General features: G+C 36.3%; 1 protein-coding gene across 1 annotated transcript; it reads left to right on the top strand.

The window, feature by feature from the left end:
- Positions 1-699: 699 nt before the first annotated feature.
- Positions 700-10,405, top strand: LOC131543067 (immunoglobulin-like and fibronectin type III domain-containing protein 1). The gene is made up of 23 exons (XM_058780281.1): positions 700-748; positions 883-1,005; positions 1,108-1,247; positions 1,428-1,527; positions 1,656-1,697; positions 1,812-1,860; positions 2,007-2,184; positions 2,460-2,573; positions 2,658-2,820; positions 3,369-3,641; positions 4,563-4,994; positions 5,432-5,556; positions 5,644-5,785; positions 5,877-6,170; positions 6,353-6,649; positions 7,027-7,206; positions 7,328-7,456; positions 7,632-7,940; positions 8,398-8,483; positions 8,592-8,784; positions 9,079-9,375; positions 9,483-9,809; positions 10,401-10,405. Exons 1-23 carry the CDS (start codon positions 700-702, stop codon positions 10,403-10,405), a joined length of 4,047 nt encoding a protein of 1,348 aa, XP_058636264.1.
- Positions 10,406-15,378: the final 4,973 nt, after the last annotated feature.

Raw genomic sequence — 15,378 nt, 5'->3', positions numbered from 1 at the left:
TCCAAAAAATGAAAATGAAAATAAATAATACAAAAATTTTGAGGTTGATTCCTTTGCCCATTTTTATTATTTTATCGTCTATTGATGTACAGCACTTTTGTGCTTTATAAATAAAAATACAATGCAAAATACAATACAAAAATGAAACATCTGCCATTATTCGATCCTTCAAAACTTTTTCCCTGTGTAACTCAGAAATTCACAAAATTCATTTCACAAAAGAAATCCATGCAATTCATAAGGAGACCAAAACTAAATTTATTATTTACTGATAATCTTGAACGCCAATGAGCTGAACTTGATCACCATAGACACAGTGAGGTGGATGAATTGTTTAAGACCGATTTGTGAACAAAATAAATGGTTCAAAGAAAAAAGAACAATTTGTTCTCTGATCCAATTATTGAGTTCAACTTACTGACTTAATGGTCCGGTTACAGCAGTTCTCAAGTTAACAGAGTATAAAATAGAGGAAAAGATACCTTTTGCAAAATCACTTCAAAATATCTTTTTCCTATAGTGAAAAGAAACTCATACAGATTTGGAGTAAATAATGACAGATTTTTTATTTTTTTTTTAAATGATTTTGGGTGAACTACGTATTCCTGCAAAACAGCTAAAACTTAGCTGTAATGATTTTTTTGATAACTAATGTTATTCGTCCCACAGAACAGAGTTCTCTGAATCCCACATGCCAAGATGAAATTTACAAAAAGTAAGGAAGAAGAACCCACTGCTCCTGGGCAAGGTAGATATTCATCTATAGGCCTACACACATTTTCAGTAAAAAAATAAAAAAATATTCACTGAGAACCTTTTCAAAATCCATTGATTTGATGTATAAAGTATCACAGCTTTTAAAATTCTCTTTTCATCCCTCAGTGGCCATTAGGAAGCGATCTAAAGTCCCAGGGGTAATGATCACACAGTTTGTGCAGGAAATCCCAGCAGGAAAAAGTCATCCCGACTTCTCCCGCAAACCCATCGCCTTGACTATTCAGGAAGGTACAGTACAGCAGCTCAAAGCATCTTTAATGCTCAAAGAAAAGACATAATCACTGTGTTTTTCAGAAGTTCTCAACTGACTTTGTTAAACCCTCCTCACAGGAAAGCTTGCAGTTTTCAAAGCTATCACCACAGGAGATCCAACACCAACCGTGACTTGGGCTCGAAACAATGGAGATCTTTCTGATCCCGAAAGATATGTTGTTTCATTTGATCCAGTCTTAGGAGAACATCAATTACAGGTGCCGTATTGTCTGCAGCTTGTTTAATAGCATTAATTTTTCTGTACTGTTTCGAATTCTAACATAATCTTACATTTTTAAAGGAACAGCACTTACTTGCATCTGCTATTGATCTAGTATTAATAGTAATAGAGTATTACTGTACTGTATTAATAAAAAACAAATTGTGTTGCCCAATAGATGCCCAATGTTGGAGTTGATCAAGCAGACACATACAAATGTTATGCAAGTAATGAATATGGACGTGCTATAGTCACAGTCACACTCAACGTGATTGAAGGTCAGTGCAAAACCTCTATAAATTTGTGGTAAGCAGAAAGTACAAATAGAACAAGTGAATCAATTATCTGACTTGGCTGTGCTTGAAAAAAAAAAAAATATATATATATATATTATTTTTTTTTTCAGTTGGGTTCAAGAAGAGCAAAGCAATGCAGGAAGCACGATTAGGTCTGTTTGCATTCAAGTCCTGAGTGAATCACTAAAGCAATAAACAACAAAATATTTTAAATGCAACCTCTCCTGCAGAATAAAGATGAATAGCACAACTATATTTATTTTCAGAGCAACGAGAGAAAGCAGCAGTCGATTTAAAAAGGACCCTGAGGACCCGGTAAGTTCTTGCTGATCATACCAATGATGATTCTAGCACAACTTGCATTCTGAATGTTTTTTTGAAATGCAAAAGCAGCTGCATGTGTCCAGCCTGACCCTGGACGTCCTGGGAAGGGGAGTTCATGGTGTATTGTGCTTTTGCAGATCCGAACAAAAGGAGAAGAAAGATGGAGAAGTTGATGAGAAATTTTGGGAACTGTTGCTGAGCGCCGATAAGAAAGATTACGAGCGCATCTGCACTGAATACGGGGTGACTGACTTCCGCTGGATGTTGAAGAAACTGAACGAGAAGAAAAAGGAAATAGAGGAGCAGCAGTCGCAGGTGCATTTCAAATAAACAGTGAAAATGCATTACTGTACTATACTGTACTTGCTAAGGCTTAACCAAATCCATCAAACGAAATAATAAATGTCATAGTTTTCAACATATAAATACACCGGTACTGGAAATGAATGTGATGTGTGAAATACCTCACCGGTCTCTATTACTATTTTTGCTCAAGAAGTGCATGTGCTAAATGCCTCTGTAAACCTAGCCTTCGAGGTGTCTTTTCAAAGTTTCGAAAGTATATTTTTAACTTGCTTTTCCTCCAATAGTACATTGAACACCTGAGCAACCTGAGACATATTGAAATCAAGACGCCTGGATGTGCCGAATTTGAATTTGAGATGGATCTCAAAGATCCCAATGCCAAAATCTTCCTCTTCAAGGTTAAGCAATACACACATTTTTGATGACTTCATTTTGCAGTTATTAAATCCATTTACAAAACATATCCACATTTTTTGTCACAGGATGGTGTTATGGTTCCATTTACCTTTGATACAGCTGAGAAGCATTCTCTGCGTCAAGTCGGCAGGAAATTCATCTTTAGCGTACATGGTCTGAATGCAGAAGATGCTGGATTGTATCAAGTCGATATCGAGGGGGTCAATGTCTTCTCCACTGACTTTAAAAGTGAGCTTTAAGCTCTATCTATCCATTAAAAGTTATTAAATTAAACGGACTGACAAAAATTCATATTTTCATATTTCTTTCTTCTGTGAAACAATAATTTGGAGAACTTTCCATTCAATTAAAGTGGATAGCGATATATGACATACAAGACATGTAAGAAAAATAAGACATATGATTTATTTGTAGAACAACCTGAAACTTAAGTAATAATACACTGATGTTAGCTTTCAAATCTCATCGGCACTTGGATTCAAATTCAAAACATTCAAATAAAGGGAACATTGTAAGCCAACAGTAATTTTAATTTCTGTACTTGGCATGGAGATTCATGCAAAATGTCTTCTTTTGTGTTTCACAGACGAGAACATGCAACAAGATAGAACAACATGAGTGTGAACATGAACTTTCATTTCTGAACGAATTATGTCTTTAATTGTAGGAAAACAATTGAAAGTTGCTATTTATTTAATACTATTAAAATATTTCTTAGACTTGAATAAAAATAATTTATGTGTTATTTATGTTATATGTTGTCTCTACCTCTACAGTTCCAGTGGTAGACTTCTTGGTAAAGATTCAGGAAGTGAAGGCTGTGGAAAGAGAGGATGCCGTGTTTGAGTGCGTCTTATCTGCTCCATTCCCTAAGATCTCTTGGCAAGGCAAGAGCGTCGCCCTGGAACAGGGTGAAAAGTATGACATCTGTGTCTCTGAGGACATGCTAATCCATAGACTGGTGGTGAAGGACTGTATGCAAGTGGACAAAGGCATCTATGCAGCTGTGGCTGGAATGAAGTCTTGTAACGCCTGGCTGATAGTGGAGGGTATGATCAAATTCAGACATCACCCACATTTAGTAGATAAACATGTTAAAGTGTGCTGATCCTCACATATACAGTGAGAAATATTCATAAACTGATATCATTGATCATTCAGAGCAGATTTGATTCATAAATTCAAAATTAGAATATTTTATTCACAACTAAAAGTTCAAATTATTCTAATGAATGAACAATTAAATGAACATTGATTGCTGCAATTACACAGTTTCAGTATGGACCGACCTGACAAGCAATTAAATCTGAAACTGCAAAATTGACAATTTCAATTAAATGTTTTAAGTCTAAGTGAATAAGTAGCACAGAAAAAAACTGATTGCTTGCATTGTTCAAATGACCATTTATGTCCATTACATGTGACTCTGGACCACAAAACCAGTCTTAAGTGTAATTTTTTTCAAAATTGAGATTTATACATCACCTGAAAGTTGAATAAATAAGCTTTCCATTGATGTATGGTTTATTAGGATCGGACAATATTTGGCAGAGATACAACTATTTGAAAATCTGGAAACTGTGGGTGCAAAAAAATCAAAATATTGAGAAAATCACCTTTAAAGTTGTCCAAATGAAGTTCTTAGCCATGCATATTACTAATCAAAATTGAAGTTTTTATACATTTATGGTAATAAATTTACAAAATATCTTCATGGAACATGATCTTTACTTAATATCCTAATGATTTTTGGCATAAAAGAAAAATGTATCATTTTGACCCATACAATGTATTTTTGGCTATTGCTACAAATATACCCCAGCGACTTAAGACTGGTTTTGCGGTCCAGGGTCACATATCATTGAGAGAAGGACATACGTGTGAAATGTCATGTAGACATCCAGCAAGTTTTCCACTCAATGACCAGAATATTAACACTTCATTCCTGTGTTGGTCTGCCCTCGAAACAGCTGACCCAGATCCGAACCAGAGGGGCAAGAAGGGAGCACGCAAAACCACTCAAGCAGGAGGTGGAGGCGCAGACCTGATCAGGATCGCGGCAGAGCAGCAGGAGAAGCTGCAGAAGGAGCGTGAGGAGAGGATGGAGCAGCTGAAACAGATTCAGGCTGAAGAGGCCGCTGCTAAAGAAGAAGAGAAACCAGCAGAGGAAGGAACTGCTGCACCAGAACCGCCAAAACCAAAGGCTAAACCTAAACCCAAACCCAAGCCTAAACCAGAACCCAAGACAGACTCTGAAGGCGTGGCAGAAGAGCCAGAGGTGGAGGAACAACAACCAGAACCAGAGGAAGCTGCTGCTCCACCACCACCAGAGGAAGAGCCACCCAGTGAGGAGCCAAGGAAGAGAGTGAGAACTGGGCCTTTGGTCCCAGACACCATTATTGGTAAGATTGCTATACTGATCTACCACTTCCATTAGCTGATTCTTCTGACTCTGTGTATGTTTAACTACACAATAAAACTCAGTCATGCAGTATGTTTATGATTCACTAAAAATAACCAGCTTAAATATATCAATAGCTTGAAGGTTAGGATTAAATAGTCATGCTGTATGTTTTTTAGTTCACTAAATAGAAAGAGTTATTTGCTAGAGACGTCTCTGGTCATGCAGCATTTTTCGCGCTGAATCGTAATCAGGGAGACACTTTCAGAGTATTTTAAGACAGTGTTCCATCTACATTAGCAGAAAAAAAATGCATATGTGACAACCTTTTTTTTCCCCAGCCATATTTTCTGTAGATCTTGCCAATGCATAATTTTTCTGATGATATAAGTTTAAGTTCAATATAACCTTTAAACTGTTGTCAATGTACATGTTCAGATCCAGGAGTTCACTTCACCAGTGGACTGTCAGATGGTCATGCCATCATTGGTCAGTCAGCTGAAATGGTGTGCAAACTCAGCAGTGAAAAGTGTGATGGCATTTGGTATAAGGATGGAAAAGAGGTAAGCACAGGTTTTTGATCTTCAAAGTCCCAGTGTAATAATTAATAATACCTGAATAAATAAATATTATTAATTTCATCTTTATAGATAACAGCCACAGATGATCTAAAGATCATCAAAGATGGAGCAGTCCATAAATTAATTGTATCAAACTGCACAGAGGACGACAGTGGAAAGTATCGCTTTGAGGCTGATGGACGTAAAACTGAGGCGATGTTGGTCGTGGAAGGTAATTAACATTATATGAACAAAATAGAGAGTTGTATTTTCTGGTAAGTCAGAAAATCAGTCAATAAAATCTATTGTATATTGTGTTTCAGACCCACCAAGGATGAATCAAGATGACTTGGCTAAATTCTCAGAGCCTGTGATAATCAAGGTTGGCCAAAATGCAACTTTCAAATTGGACTTTGTAGGTCGTGAGCCAATGAAAGTGCAGTGGTACAATGAGGGTGAAGAGATGCTTGAGGATAATCACATCAGGATTGAGAAGTCAGATAGTCACAGTCGCCTTCTACTTGTGAAATGTCAACGCAAAGACAGTGGAGAAATAAAGCTGAAGCTCAAAAATGAGTTTGGAACCATTGAGGCCCTTTCGAGACTCATCGTTCTAGGTTAGTACATGAAAAGCCATGTGACATTGACATGTAATTAAATAGATAGTAAAGAGAAATATATATAACCTGTCCCCAATGGAATTTACAAACATAATCCAATTCATAAACCACAAGACATTTATATGCATCACATTGTACAAAGACCATCAAGAACCCAATATATCTTTCTTATAATTCAGACAAACCCACCAACCCAATGGGACCTGTTGAAGTATTAGAAGCCTCAGCATCTTGTGTGGAGTTCAAGTGGAGGTCCCCAAAGGACGATGGTGGTTCTCCTATAAAATATTACAATATTGAGCGCAACCAGATTGGACGCAACACCTGGACGAAGATTGGAAATATCCCTGGAGAACCCCATTACAAAGATACTGACGTGGACCATGGAAGGAGGTACTGCTATCGCATCAGGGCCGTGACGGCAGAGGGCATCAGTGATGTTTTTGAGACAAATGACATCCAGGCTGGCACCAAAGGTGAGGTTACATGGGTTTAGATGTTAAATAGCATTACGATGTCACTGATAATGTAAGTGAAGTGAAGTGTGGTGATCCATGCTCAGAATTTGTGCTCTGCATTTACACACACAGTAGTAAACACACACACACGCACAAATTGCTGCGGCGGGGGAGCAGTTGGGGGTTCGGTGCCTTGCTCAAGTGTTACACCTCAGTCGTGGTATTGAGGGTGAAAGAGAGCACTGGTCATTCACTCCTCCCACCTACAACTTCTGGCGGACCTGAGACTCGAACCTGCACCCTTTGGGTTATAAGTCCGACTCTCTATCCATTAGGCCACAACTGCCCCCAAAGCAAACATTCATTATCATATAAACCGTTATGATTATTTCCAGCATATCCTGGACCACCATCTACACCCAAAGTGGTCAGTGCCTTCAAGAACTGCATCACTTTGGCATGGTCACCACCCACCAACACCGGTGGAACCAATATTGTTGGATACAATATGGAGAAACGCAAACGGGGCAGCAACATATGGGGTCAAGTGAACCCCCCTGATGAGCCAATCAAAGGTTTTCTTTACGTTTCGTAGCTCTCATAGCTCTAATATACTTTTTGAACTGCCTTTTAGTGAGTTCTTTAAAACATGCTAGGCTTTTGTTTACACCTATTTAACACATTGTCATCTCCTAGGCAAGCAGTATGATGTGAAAGATGTTGTTGAAGGAATGGAATATGAATTCCGTGTGTCAGCCATCAACTTCTCTGGTGCTGGAGAACCAAGCGCACCCTCTGAATTTGTGATAGCCAGAGATCCAAAAAGTAAGTCAACAACACTCAAATATTTATCACATTAACACATTTTATAAGCATTGTTATGATACAAGATGCCAGATGTTCAAAATCTGCTGGAATAAAGCACAAAGGAACAAGGGAGAAAAAAAAAATCAACAACTGAACTACCTTGACCTTTTTGTGCTTCAATTTGGGATTTCAGAACCCCCTGGTAAAGTCATTGACCTGAAAGTCACAGATTCCACCTATACCTCTTTGTCTTTGAGTTGGACTAAACCGAAGGAGGAGGAAGGTGTCCAGGATGAAGCTAAAGCTTATTTTGTGGAATTAAGGCCAGCTGAGAACACAGAATGGGGTCGATGCAACTCAAACCCACTCATTACTACTTTCTATACAATTCTTGGCCTCAAGTCTATGGCTATGTACTGGGTCCGAGTGGTTGCAACCAATGAAGGAGGTGATGGGGAACCTCGAGATCTGGACAACTACATCATTGCCATGCCTCCACCTGGTATAATATGAATATATTTTTATAATGTGTACACTACCAGTCAAAAGTGTGGACACACATCACCAAATTTTAAATTTAAATTGCATTTATACATTTTGCAAAGGCTTTTTATAAACAAGTACAAACTGTACCTGTATTTTAAAATTCTATCAAGAAAAATCAGCCAATAAGTGATTAGTATACATGTAAACTTTTTAATTATGTTTAAAACATCCTATGATGCCCCTCATAAAGTTGATTGACAGAAGCCCCGAGTTTCATGGTAGACTTTACTATTAATCTAAATTATTGGAAAATCATGCTAATTAAAATGTGCATGTGTCCAAACTTTTGACGTATTGCTGTATTTGTTTTAAATATTTAATAATCAACTTTAATTCACTTTTAATTTCTATTTTTTAAACTTTAAATATTGTCATCAACATTTATTTGCTACTCCTCAAATCTCTTGATTCAGTGAGGCCAAATTTCACCAATCGCAAAATGAAGAGCTTCATGGTCATGAGAGCTGAAAATTCAGCTCGGGTCAACATAAACTTTGAGGTATCCCAATGCTATAGAACGAAATGGTAGTATTTACTAAACAGGCATTTTCCTATCCTCAGATGTCTGATCTACTTATTTTAATAAAATATTAACTCTCATATCCAGGCATCCCCAATGCCAACTATAATCTGGCTGAAAGACGGAATGCCTGTGCCCAAACATGTAACCGTGAGCAATACTGATGGGATGTCCCAGCTCCTGATTCCCAGTGCCGAGCGTTCTGACAGCGGGATCTACACCATCATAGTCAAGAACATAGTGGGTCAGGAGACGTTCAGTGTTGAGATCAGAGTGACGGGTGAGAGAGCCAAGCATATCAAGCCTGAAATCTAATTTGCGATTTTGCAACGCAGAATGTTTCCAGATAAACACACTTGTTCGTCCTGGAACAACATCAACCAATCAGATTTTAGGGTTAGACTTAGTGCTGAGTCTTCAGCAATTTATCAACCATTTCACTCACCATTTCAGTGGTTATCACCTGTTCCAGGACCAAAAACTTGTTTATCAAGGAACACATCCTACTTGGCAAAATCTGTAAGATAATATTGAGGAAAATTATGGATTGTGTGGACACCTGGCATGTTTGCAGATGATCCAAAGCCACCTGGCCCAGTGGAGCTGGAAGAAAATGTCCCTGGCACATTGACAGTTTCTTGGGAACCATCTCCTGATGAGAAACGAGATAATCACTTGCACTATATGGTGATGAAACGGGACTCCATCAAATGCACCTGGCATACAGTCGCTGAACGCTTGTTCAACAACAACTTCACAGCAGTCAACATCATGCCAGGAAGGGAATATAAATTCCGTGTGTATGCCAAAAATGACATAGGCCTCTCAGAACCATCTGAGTCCCTGACATGGGGTGTTGTAAGGAAGAAAGGTGAGCTGGCTGGTACTTCTACATCTTGGTCCACTCTCGATAAAGAATATTAAATCTGCTCCTTGAAATTCCTTGTTCCATTTAGCACACTTTCTTATCTCCTGCAGAAAAGTTTAGCCTCAACTTAGCCCCATCCAAACCTTGCAACTTTGACTCTGCTCCCATTTTCACGGTTCCCCTGAAGACGCACACTACCCCGGAGAAATACGAGTGCTACATGAGCTGTGCGGTGAGAGGCGACCCCATACCTCACGTCACCTGGTACCGCAACAACGTCAGCCTCAACACTAACACCAACTACTACATCACTAACACCTGTGGCGTCTGTTCCATGCTCATCTTGAGAGTCGGTGCCAAAGACAACGGAGAATACAAAGTAGTGGCAGAAAACGCTTTAGGCCGTGCTGAGTGCAGCACACAGCTGACAATCTTAGGTATGTTGTCAGAATATGTGTGAAAACACCAGCTGTAGTTTGACTTTGAGTACATGTAAGTGTAAATGTTAAGCTACTATGTACTGTATATCTATAAGTTTCTGTGTGAATGTAAATTAAATAAATATGTACAGTATATACTGTACATATACACTTTTGTTCAAAAGTTTGTTTGGTAAAACAATGTTTGTAAAAGTAGTATCTTGTGCTTACCTGCCTTTATTTGATCAAAAATATAATAAAACAGTAAAATTGTAAAATGTTATTAAAATTTACTGTAACTGGTTTCTATTTGAATATGCAATTTATTCATGTGGTGCAAAGCCAAATTTTCAGCAGCCATCACTGCAGTCTTCAGTGTAACATGATTCTTCAGAAATCATTTTAATATGAAAACAATGCTGCTTAATATTTTTCCTTAATATTTATAGAAACCACAAAGAATATAAAAATATAGAAGAATATAAAAATGTATTTACTTAATGTTTTTTTTTTTTTTTTTATCCATTTAAACATTCTGCTGGTTAAGAAAAGTATTATAATTATTGTATCCTTAAGCAATAATTTAATCTCTGCTTTTTCATTTTTCAGAGTGAAATATCTGTGTGACATCTGGAAGACTCCTCTGACTCATCTTCAATTTATAAATGTAAACATAATTGAAAAGCTCAGCTTGGCATTTACATTTATTAATGTCAGCTGCACATGTTTGACTTCGTTTTGAGTCAAGTACAATATTTTGTTTGTTTCTAAGCATTTATGCTACTTGTTTTGTCATTTGATCATTGTATTTCCTTGTCTGTAATTTGCCATCATTGACTGCATTCACTAATAAAAAAAGAAAGAGTGAATTAAATGTATCCATTGGCACAAATTTACTGTTGATCAAACTGTATAAAGCCATATTTCTTCAAATGTATCTTATACAATTATGTTGTATGTGACCCCACTAGGGCAAAGGTTATAAACACTTAAATGTGAAAACAAGTAACATTTGCTCTTAATAGCTAGTAAACCTGCTTGCAAATGTCAGTGCTGTGCAATAACTTTCCCTGTAAATATTTGAAGTTGGCCATAAACCATGATCATAAAAAATCCCTCCAACCTCCAACCAGTAAGGATTGTTGAAATCTCCCCAACGGTAAAAAGCATTTCCAAAATCAGTACAAAATATGTTACTCTGAGGCATTTTCAAATAAATGTCTCCAAATGCAAGAAATAAAAAAATAAAAAAAGGCATAAAAGTGTTTTATTTTTCATAGACCTGGCCTTGGTTCTTGCTTTATAGCTTTCCATTATTAACTTTCCCCTACAGGGACGAAAGTGCGTGCTGGTAGTAAAAGGGAAATGCATATAAACCTGGTGGCAGATGTCTGGGTTAGCTTGGACTGGGGTCAGAGAGGGACTAAGTCAAGTGGACAGATGGCAGTGCCTCTGCAGACAGGGAGTGGCTGCTTGTAGTTTGAAGAACTCTAAGAGCACATACAGTATATGTGAAAATCTGTCAGCAGGCAACAAGAAGAAAGCATATACAATCTAGTGCTATTATGTCAAATCAAAGTATTGCCTGTCCCTAATATTACTTCCTGCTGAATCTGGAACTTGACATGGCAATGAATGCTTTCAAAGACATACTCGGCTTGACAAAGCACTAAAACTTGTACTACCCTTCCTAAAATATCTGTCCTTCCAACTGCGTATGCACTATATGTACATATTAAAAGTGTTTATTAAAAACAAATGGAAATAAATCTTCAAAATAATTGCAGGACAAATGAACTTTGTCATGTGGGTTCTGGCTATAATTTGTAAATGGATAAACAACACACAACAGAGAACTGTAGCCAATGGGCCAGAGAACTGACCGAAGCTAAACCAGACAGCTGACTGCGCAAATTAACAGTGATTAACTCAAGTGCGCTTTATTGATGCTTAGAGTTGTTTGCCTGGTTAAACACATGATATATTGTAACACAAGTTGAACTGTTTGCAAAACTTGTGCATTATTTACAAAATAAAATATTAAAAACACAAATTAATTTAATTAATTTAATATTGTCAAATGAAACGTTTTGGCAAAAGAACCAGGGTAAAAAAGTGCGGTTGTATTACGCATTAAAGAATTTAAGAGTATGAACATTTCCTAAAAGTTTTATTATTATAAAACTTGTAAGGAAAAATGTGCAGTCAGTTTTCACAATCACCCAGTGGGGTTGATGATGATTGGCTCTCTGTACATTATCTCAATTATTACTGTATATGGCTACTTACCAAATATATAAATAAACGGACATTAAATATTGAATCGAGTTTAAATTATTAATGTGAGAAGGAAATTATTCATGTAAGAAGGAAGAGATCGCACAGTGATATGAAAGACATGAAACTAGCACAGTCGTGTTGGGACAATTATACAGTTCAGTGTAATATATTACTATTTTTTATAATGTTAATTTTTAAAATAATTATTTTATGCTCATCAAGGCTGTATTTATTTGAACAAAAATAAAAACAGTAAAAAATAAATAAAAACAGTAATATTATGAAATATTATTACAATTTAAAATAATGTTTAAAATAAGATTATTATTATTATTATTATTATTATTATGCCTATTATTATTATATACTTTAACATAATTTATTCCTGTGGTGGCTGAATTTTCATCAGAAATCATTATAATATGCTGATTTGTTAATTTTGGAAACACTTGTGCTGCTTAATATTTTTTTGGAACCTGTGATTATTTGATGAATGAAATGTTGAAAAGAAGAGAATTTATTCAAAATATGAATCTTTTGTAACAACATACACTACTGTTCAATTTTTATTTAATTATTTTTTAAGACATTAATACTTTTACTTAGTATTGATACAAAAATATAATTGGCTAAGCAAAGTTGACTATTTCACAGAACAGTGTAATGCCATAAAAATGATATACACTGGGCAGTTTTTAGCAATGACATGAATTTTGAGCCTTGCTGTGATGGGGTAATTTGATATTAATCTGAGACTTCTTGAGGCAACCTATAGGGTTAACTGCCATGGTTCAGATATAATAGGAACTTCAGTTTGAACTTCCAGAACAGATCTCAGCCTGTTCCTGATTTAGCACAAATGACCATATTTGGAAGTGCAATAATACTCTTTAACTGCGGATGCATTTTGTTGATTGGTAGTTGGCTTTATTAATTGAGTTCTATTTCCAGAACGTGAGGAACACATGAATAATTTCCCAAAACGGATTACTGAATAATACACAACATCAGAGCCTCAGACTGCTTGCCTCTTTATTTTGGAAATGACTAATTTAGACCACTCATCATAGAGAGGTCAGCTGTAATTTACATAATAGGTGTCACACTGTCCTCAGCAGTATTCACGGCTGCCATAATATAATTTATTAATAAAGCAGTCGGAGTCCTTGGCTTGTGTTTATGAAATGGTTTCAAGAGATAGCTCCATTTTTATGCTCCAAATAAGTTGCATTAAATGTATAGTCAGTCATATTAATATTTAGAGAAACATCATTTATCCTCAACTTCTCGAGGAATATATGCACGTCTCACCGACTTAATACACCAACTAACAGAAATCTATCATTCCTCCGTGAGGATTTAGGGAATGTTATATTATGCAAACAGGCTTGACATTTTAATCAGCACATAAAGTAATGGCAGAAGACTTTATAATCACCCTATCCTGTCCATTTATTTCTGTATTCAAGTTTTCAGATCTTTTTCTACAAATGTATATTTCATTTCCCAGATCGTTTCTGTATTCTTCTCCCTTGTGCTGTGCATCACACCACATATAGATGTGCAAAAATCTCTTATCATCCTGAGGACTCCGTTTTGGCCCCCAAGGTGTTCTTTATCAAAAGCGATGTTCATCCCCACTTGACAGCGGTCAGAATGTATTGGTGTTCTTTCTGGGGACCTTAAAAACACTTGTCATTACTTCTCATAGCCTCTAGCTTGTGGTAAGTATCAAATACATTCAGTTTCACTGGGAGGAGTTTCCAGCCAATCCCACATGTCCTCTTGTGAACCCGGTGCTTGGCATCTTACAGTCAGCTTAATGAAATTAATATATCGGATTTTCTGCAGTGATTGATATGCTACATCCAAATGTAAACCATAATCTACTCTGCTGAAACTTGGACATCAGCAAATCTGATTTATTGCAGGTACTTAAAGAAGAACTTATTGCACCTCTTCCTTCCCATGAAATTATAAAATGAACCTTTTGGATGTCAGCCATTATAATTGCCGGCACTGAGAGACTCCAAAGTGGCAGTTAAAAACAAACTTAAAGCAAGAGTCTGCCAGCAATGACCTTGAAGGGCACGAAACATTGGCTAACCCCGCTGTTATGAAACCACCGACTGGTTAAAGCGAGTCGTCTGTGATTGAAGGATGTGATTAAGGATTGCTGGTTTGAAGAAAAACATCTATGCCACCCTGCCATGTCTGGAAACAGTTTACAGTTTATTTTAATCGCTGTTGACTCATCGCTGAGTCATTGTTTGATGTAGCAAATGAGCAAAAAAAGTTTAATTTAGGGGATAAATATCCCATGTTACAGCACAGAAGTGATTTAACTTCATTCAAACACCTGATATCACTTCCATAATTAAGTACTGTGACAATACAGACAACAAAGAGATTATTTTGAATTGTGCCAGCATATCATGTTAATATGAAGGAATTGATTTTCATAGGTATTTTAGTTGCATCTATCTAAAAAAAACGCAATCCATTACAAGTTACTTATTAGCTCTTCAACAGCGTCTCTAAAAAGTATTGCATTACTTTTAATGTGTGACCCTGGACCACAAAACCAGTCATAAGTAGCACGGGTATATTTGTAGCAATAGCCAGCAATACATTGTATGGGTCAAAATGATGAAATCATTAGGATATTAAGTAAAGATCATGTTTCATGAAGCCATTTTGTAAATTTCCTACTGTAAATATATCAAAACTTAATTTTTGATTAGTAATTTGCATTGCTAAGGACTTTATTTGGACAACTTTAAAGGCAATTTTCTCAATATTTTTTAATTTTTTATTTTATTTTTTTTTTTTTTGCACCCTCAGATTTCAGATTTTCAGATAGTTGTATCTCAGCCATATATTGTCATATTTAACAAATAAATACATCGGTGGAATGCATATTTATTCAGATTTCATTTGATGTATAAATCTCAATTTCCAAAAATTGAACCTTTCGACTGGTTTTGTGGTCAAGGGTCACATATAAAATTGCATAAAATATTCTTGAACTGAGCAAAGAATTTAAAGGGAGAAGGTTACATTAAAAAAGCATTAGATGTTAAATTATGATGTTAATCCATGTTTTATGAAGAATTGTTCTAGTAGTATTTAAAGAAATGACATCAGAAGTAACCGTAATTAAAATACAGAACATTTAAAAGTAACTGAAAGTAATTCTTTAATTACAGTAATTACTTACTTACTAATGCATTACACCCAACACTGTGCATATACACTACAGTATATACACACGTAAAACTGAAACTATATGTACTAGATTAACTTG

This window comes from Onychostoma macrolepis, chromosome 06 (genome assembly GCF_012432095.1).
Source record: "Onychostoma macrolepis isolate SWU-2019 chromosome 06, ASM1243209v1, whole genome shotgun sequence".
Classification (NCBI taxonomy): domain Eukaryota; kingdom Metazoa; phylum Chordata; class Actinopteri; order Cypriniformes; family Cyprinidae; genus Onychostoma; species Onychostoma macrolepis.
This window is presented reverse-complemented; position numbering and strand designations above follow the sequence as displayed.

Coding starts and splice junctions, on each gene's coding strand:
- LOC131543067 (XM_058780281.1), top strand. CDS start 700: ATGAAATTTACAAAAAGTAAGGAAGAAGAACCCACTGCTCCTGGGCAA. Junction 1,248..1,427: donor TAGGAGAACATCAATTACAG/GTGCCGTATTGT, acceptor GTTGCCCAATAG/ATGCCCAATGTTGGAGTTGA. Junction 1,528..1,655: donor CACACTCAACGTGATTGAAG/GTCAGTGCAAAA, acceptor TTTTTTTTTCAG/TTGGGTTCAAGAAGAGCAAA.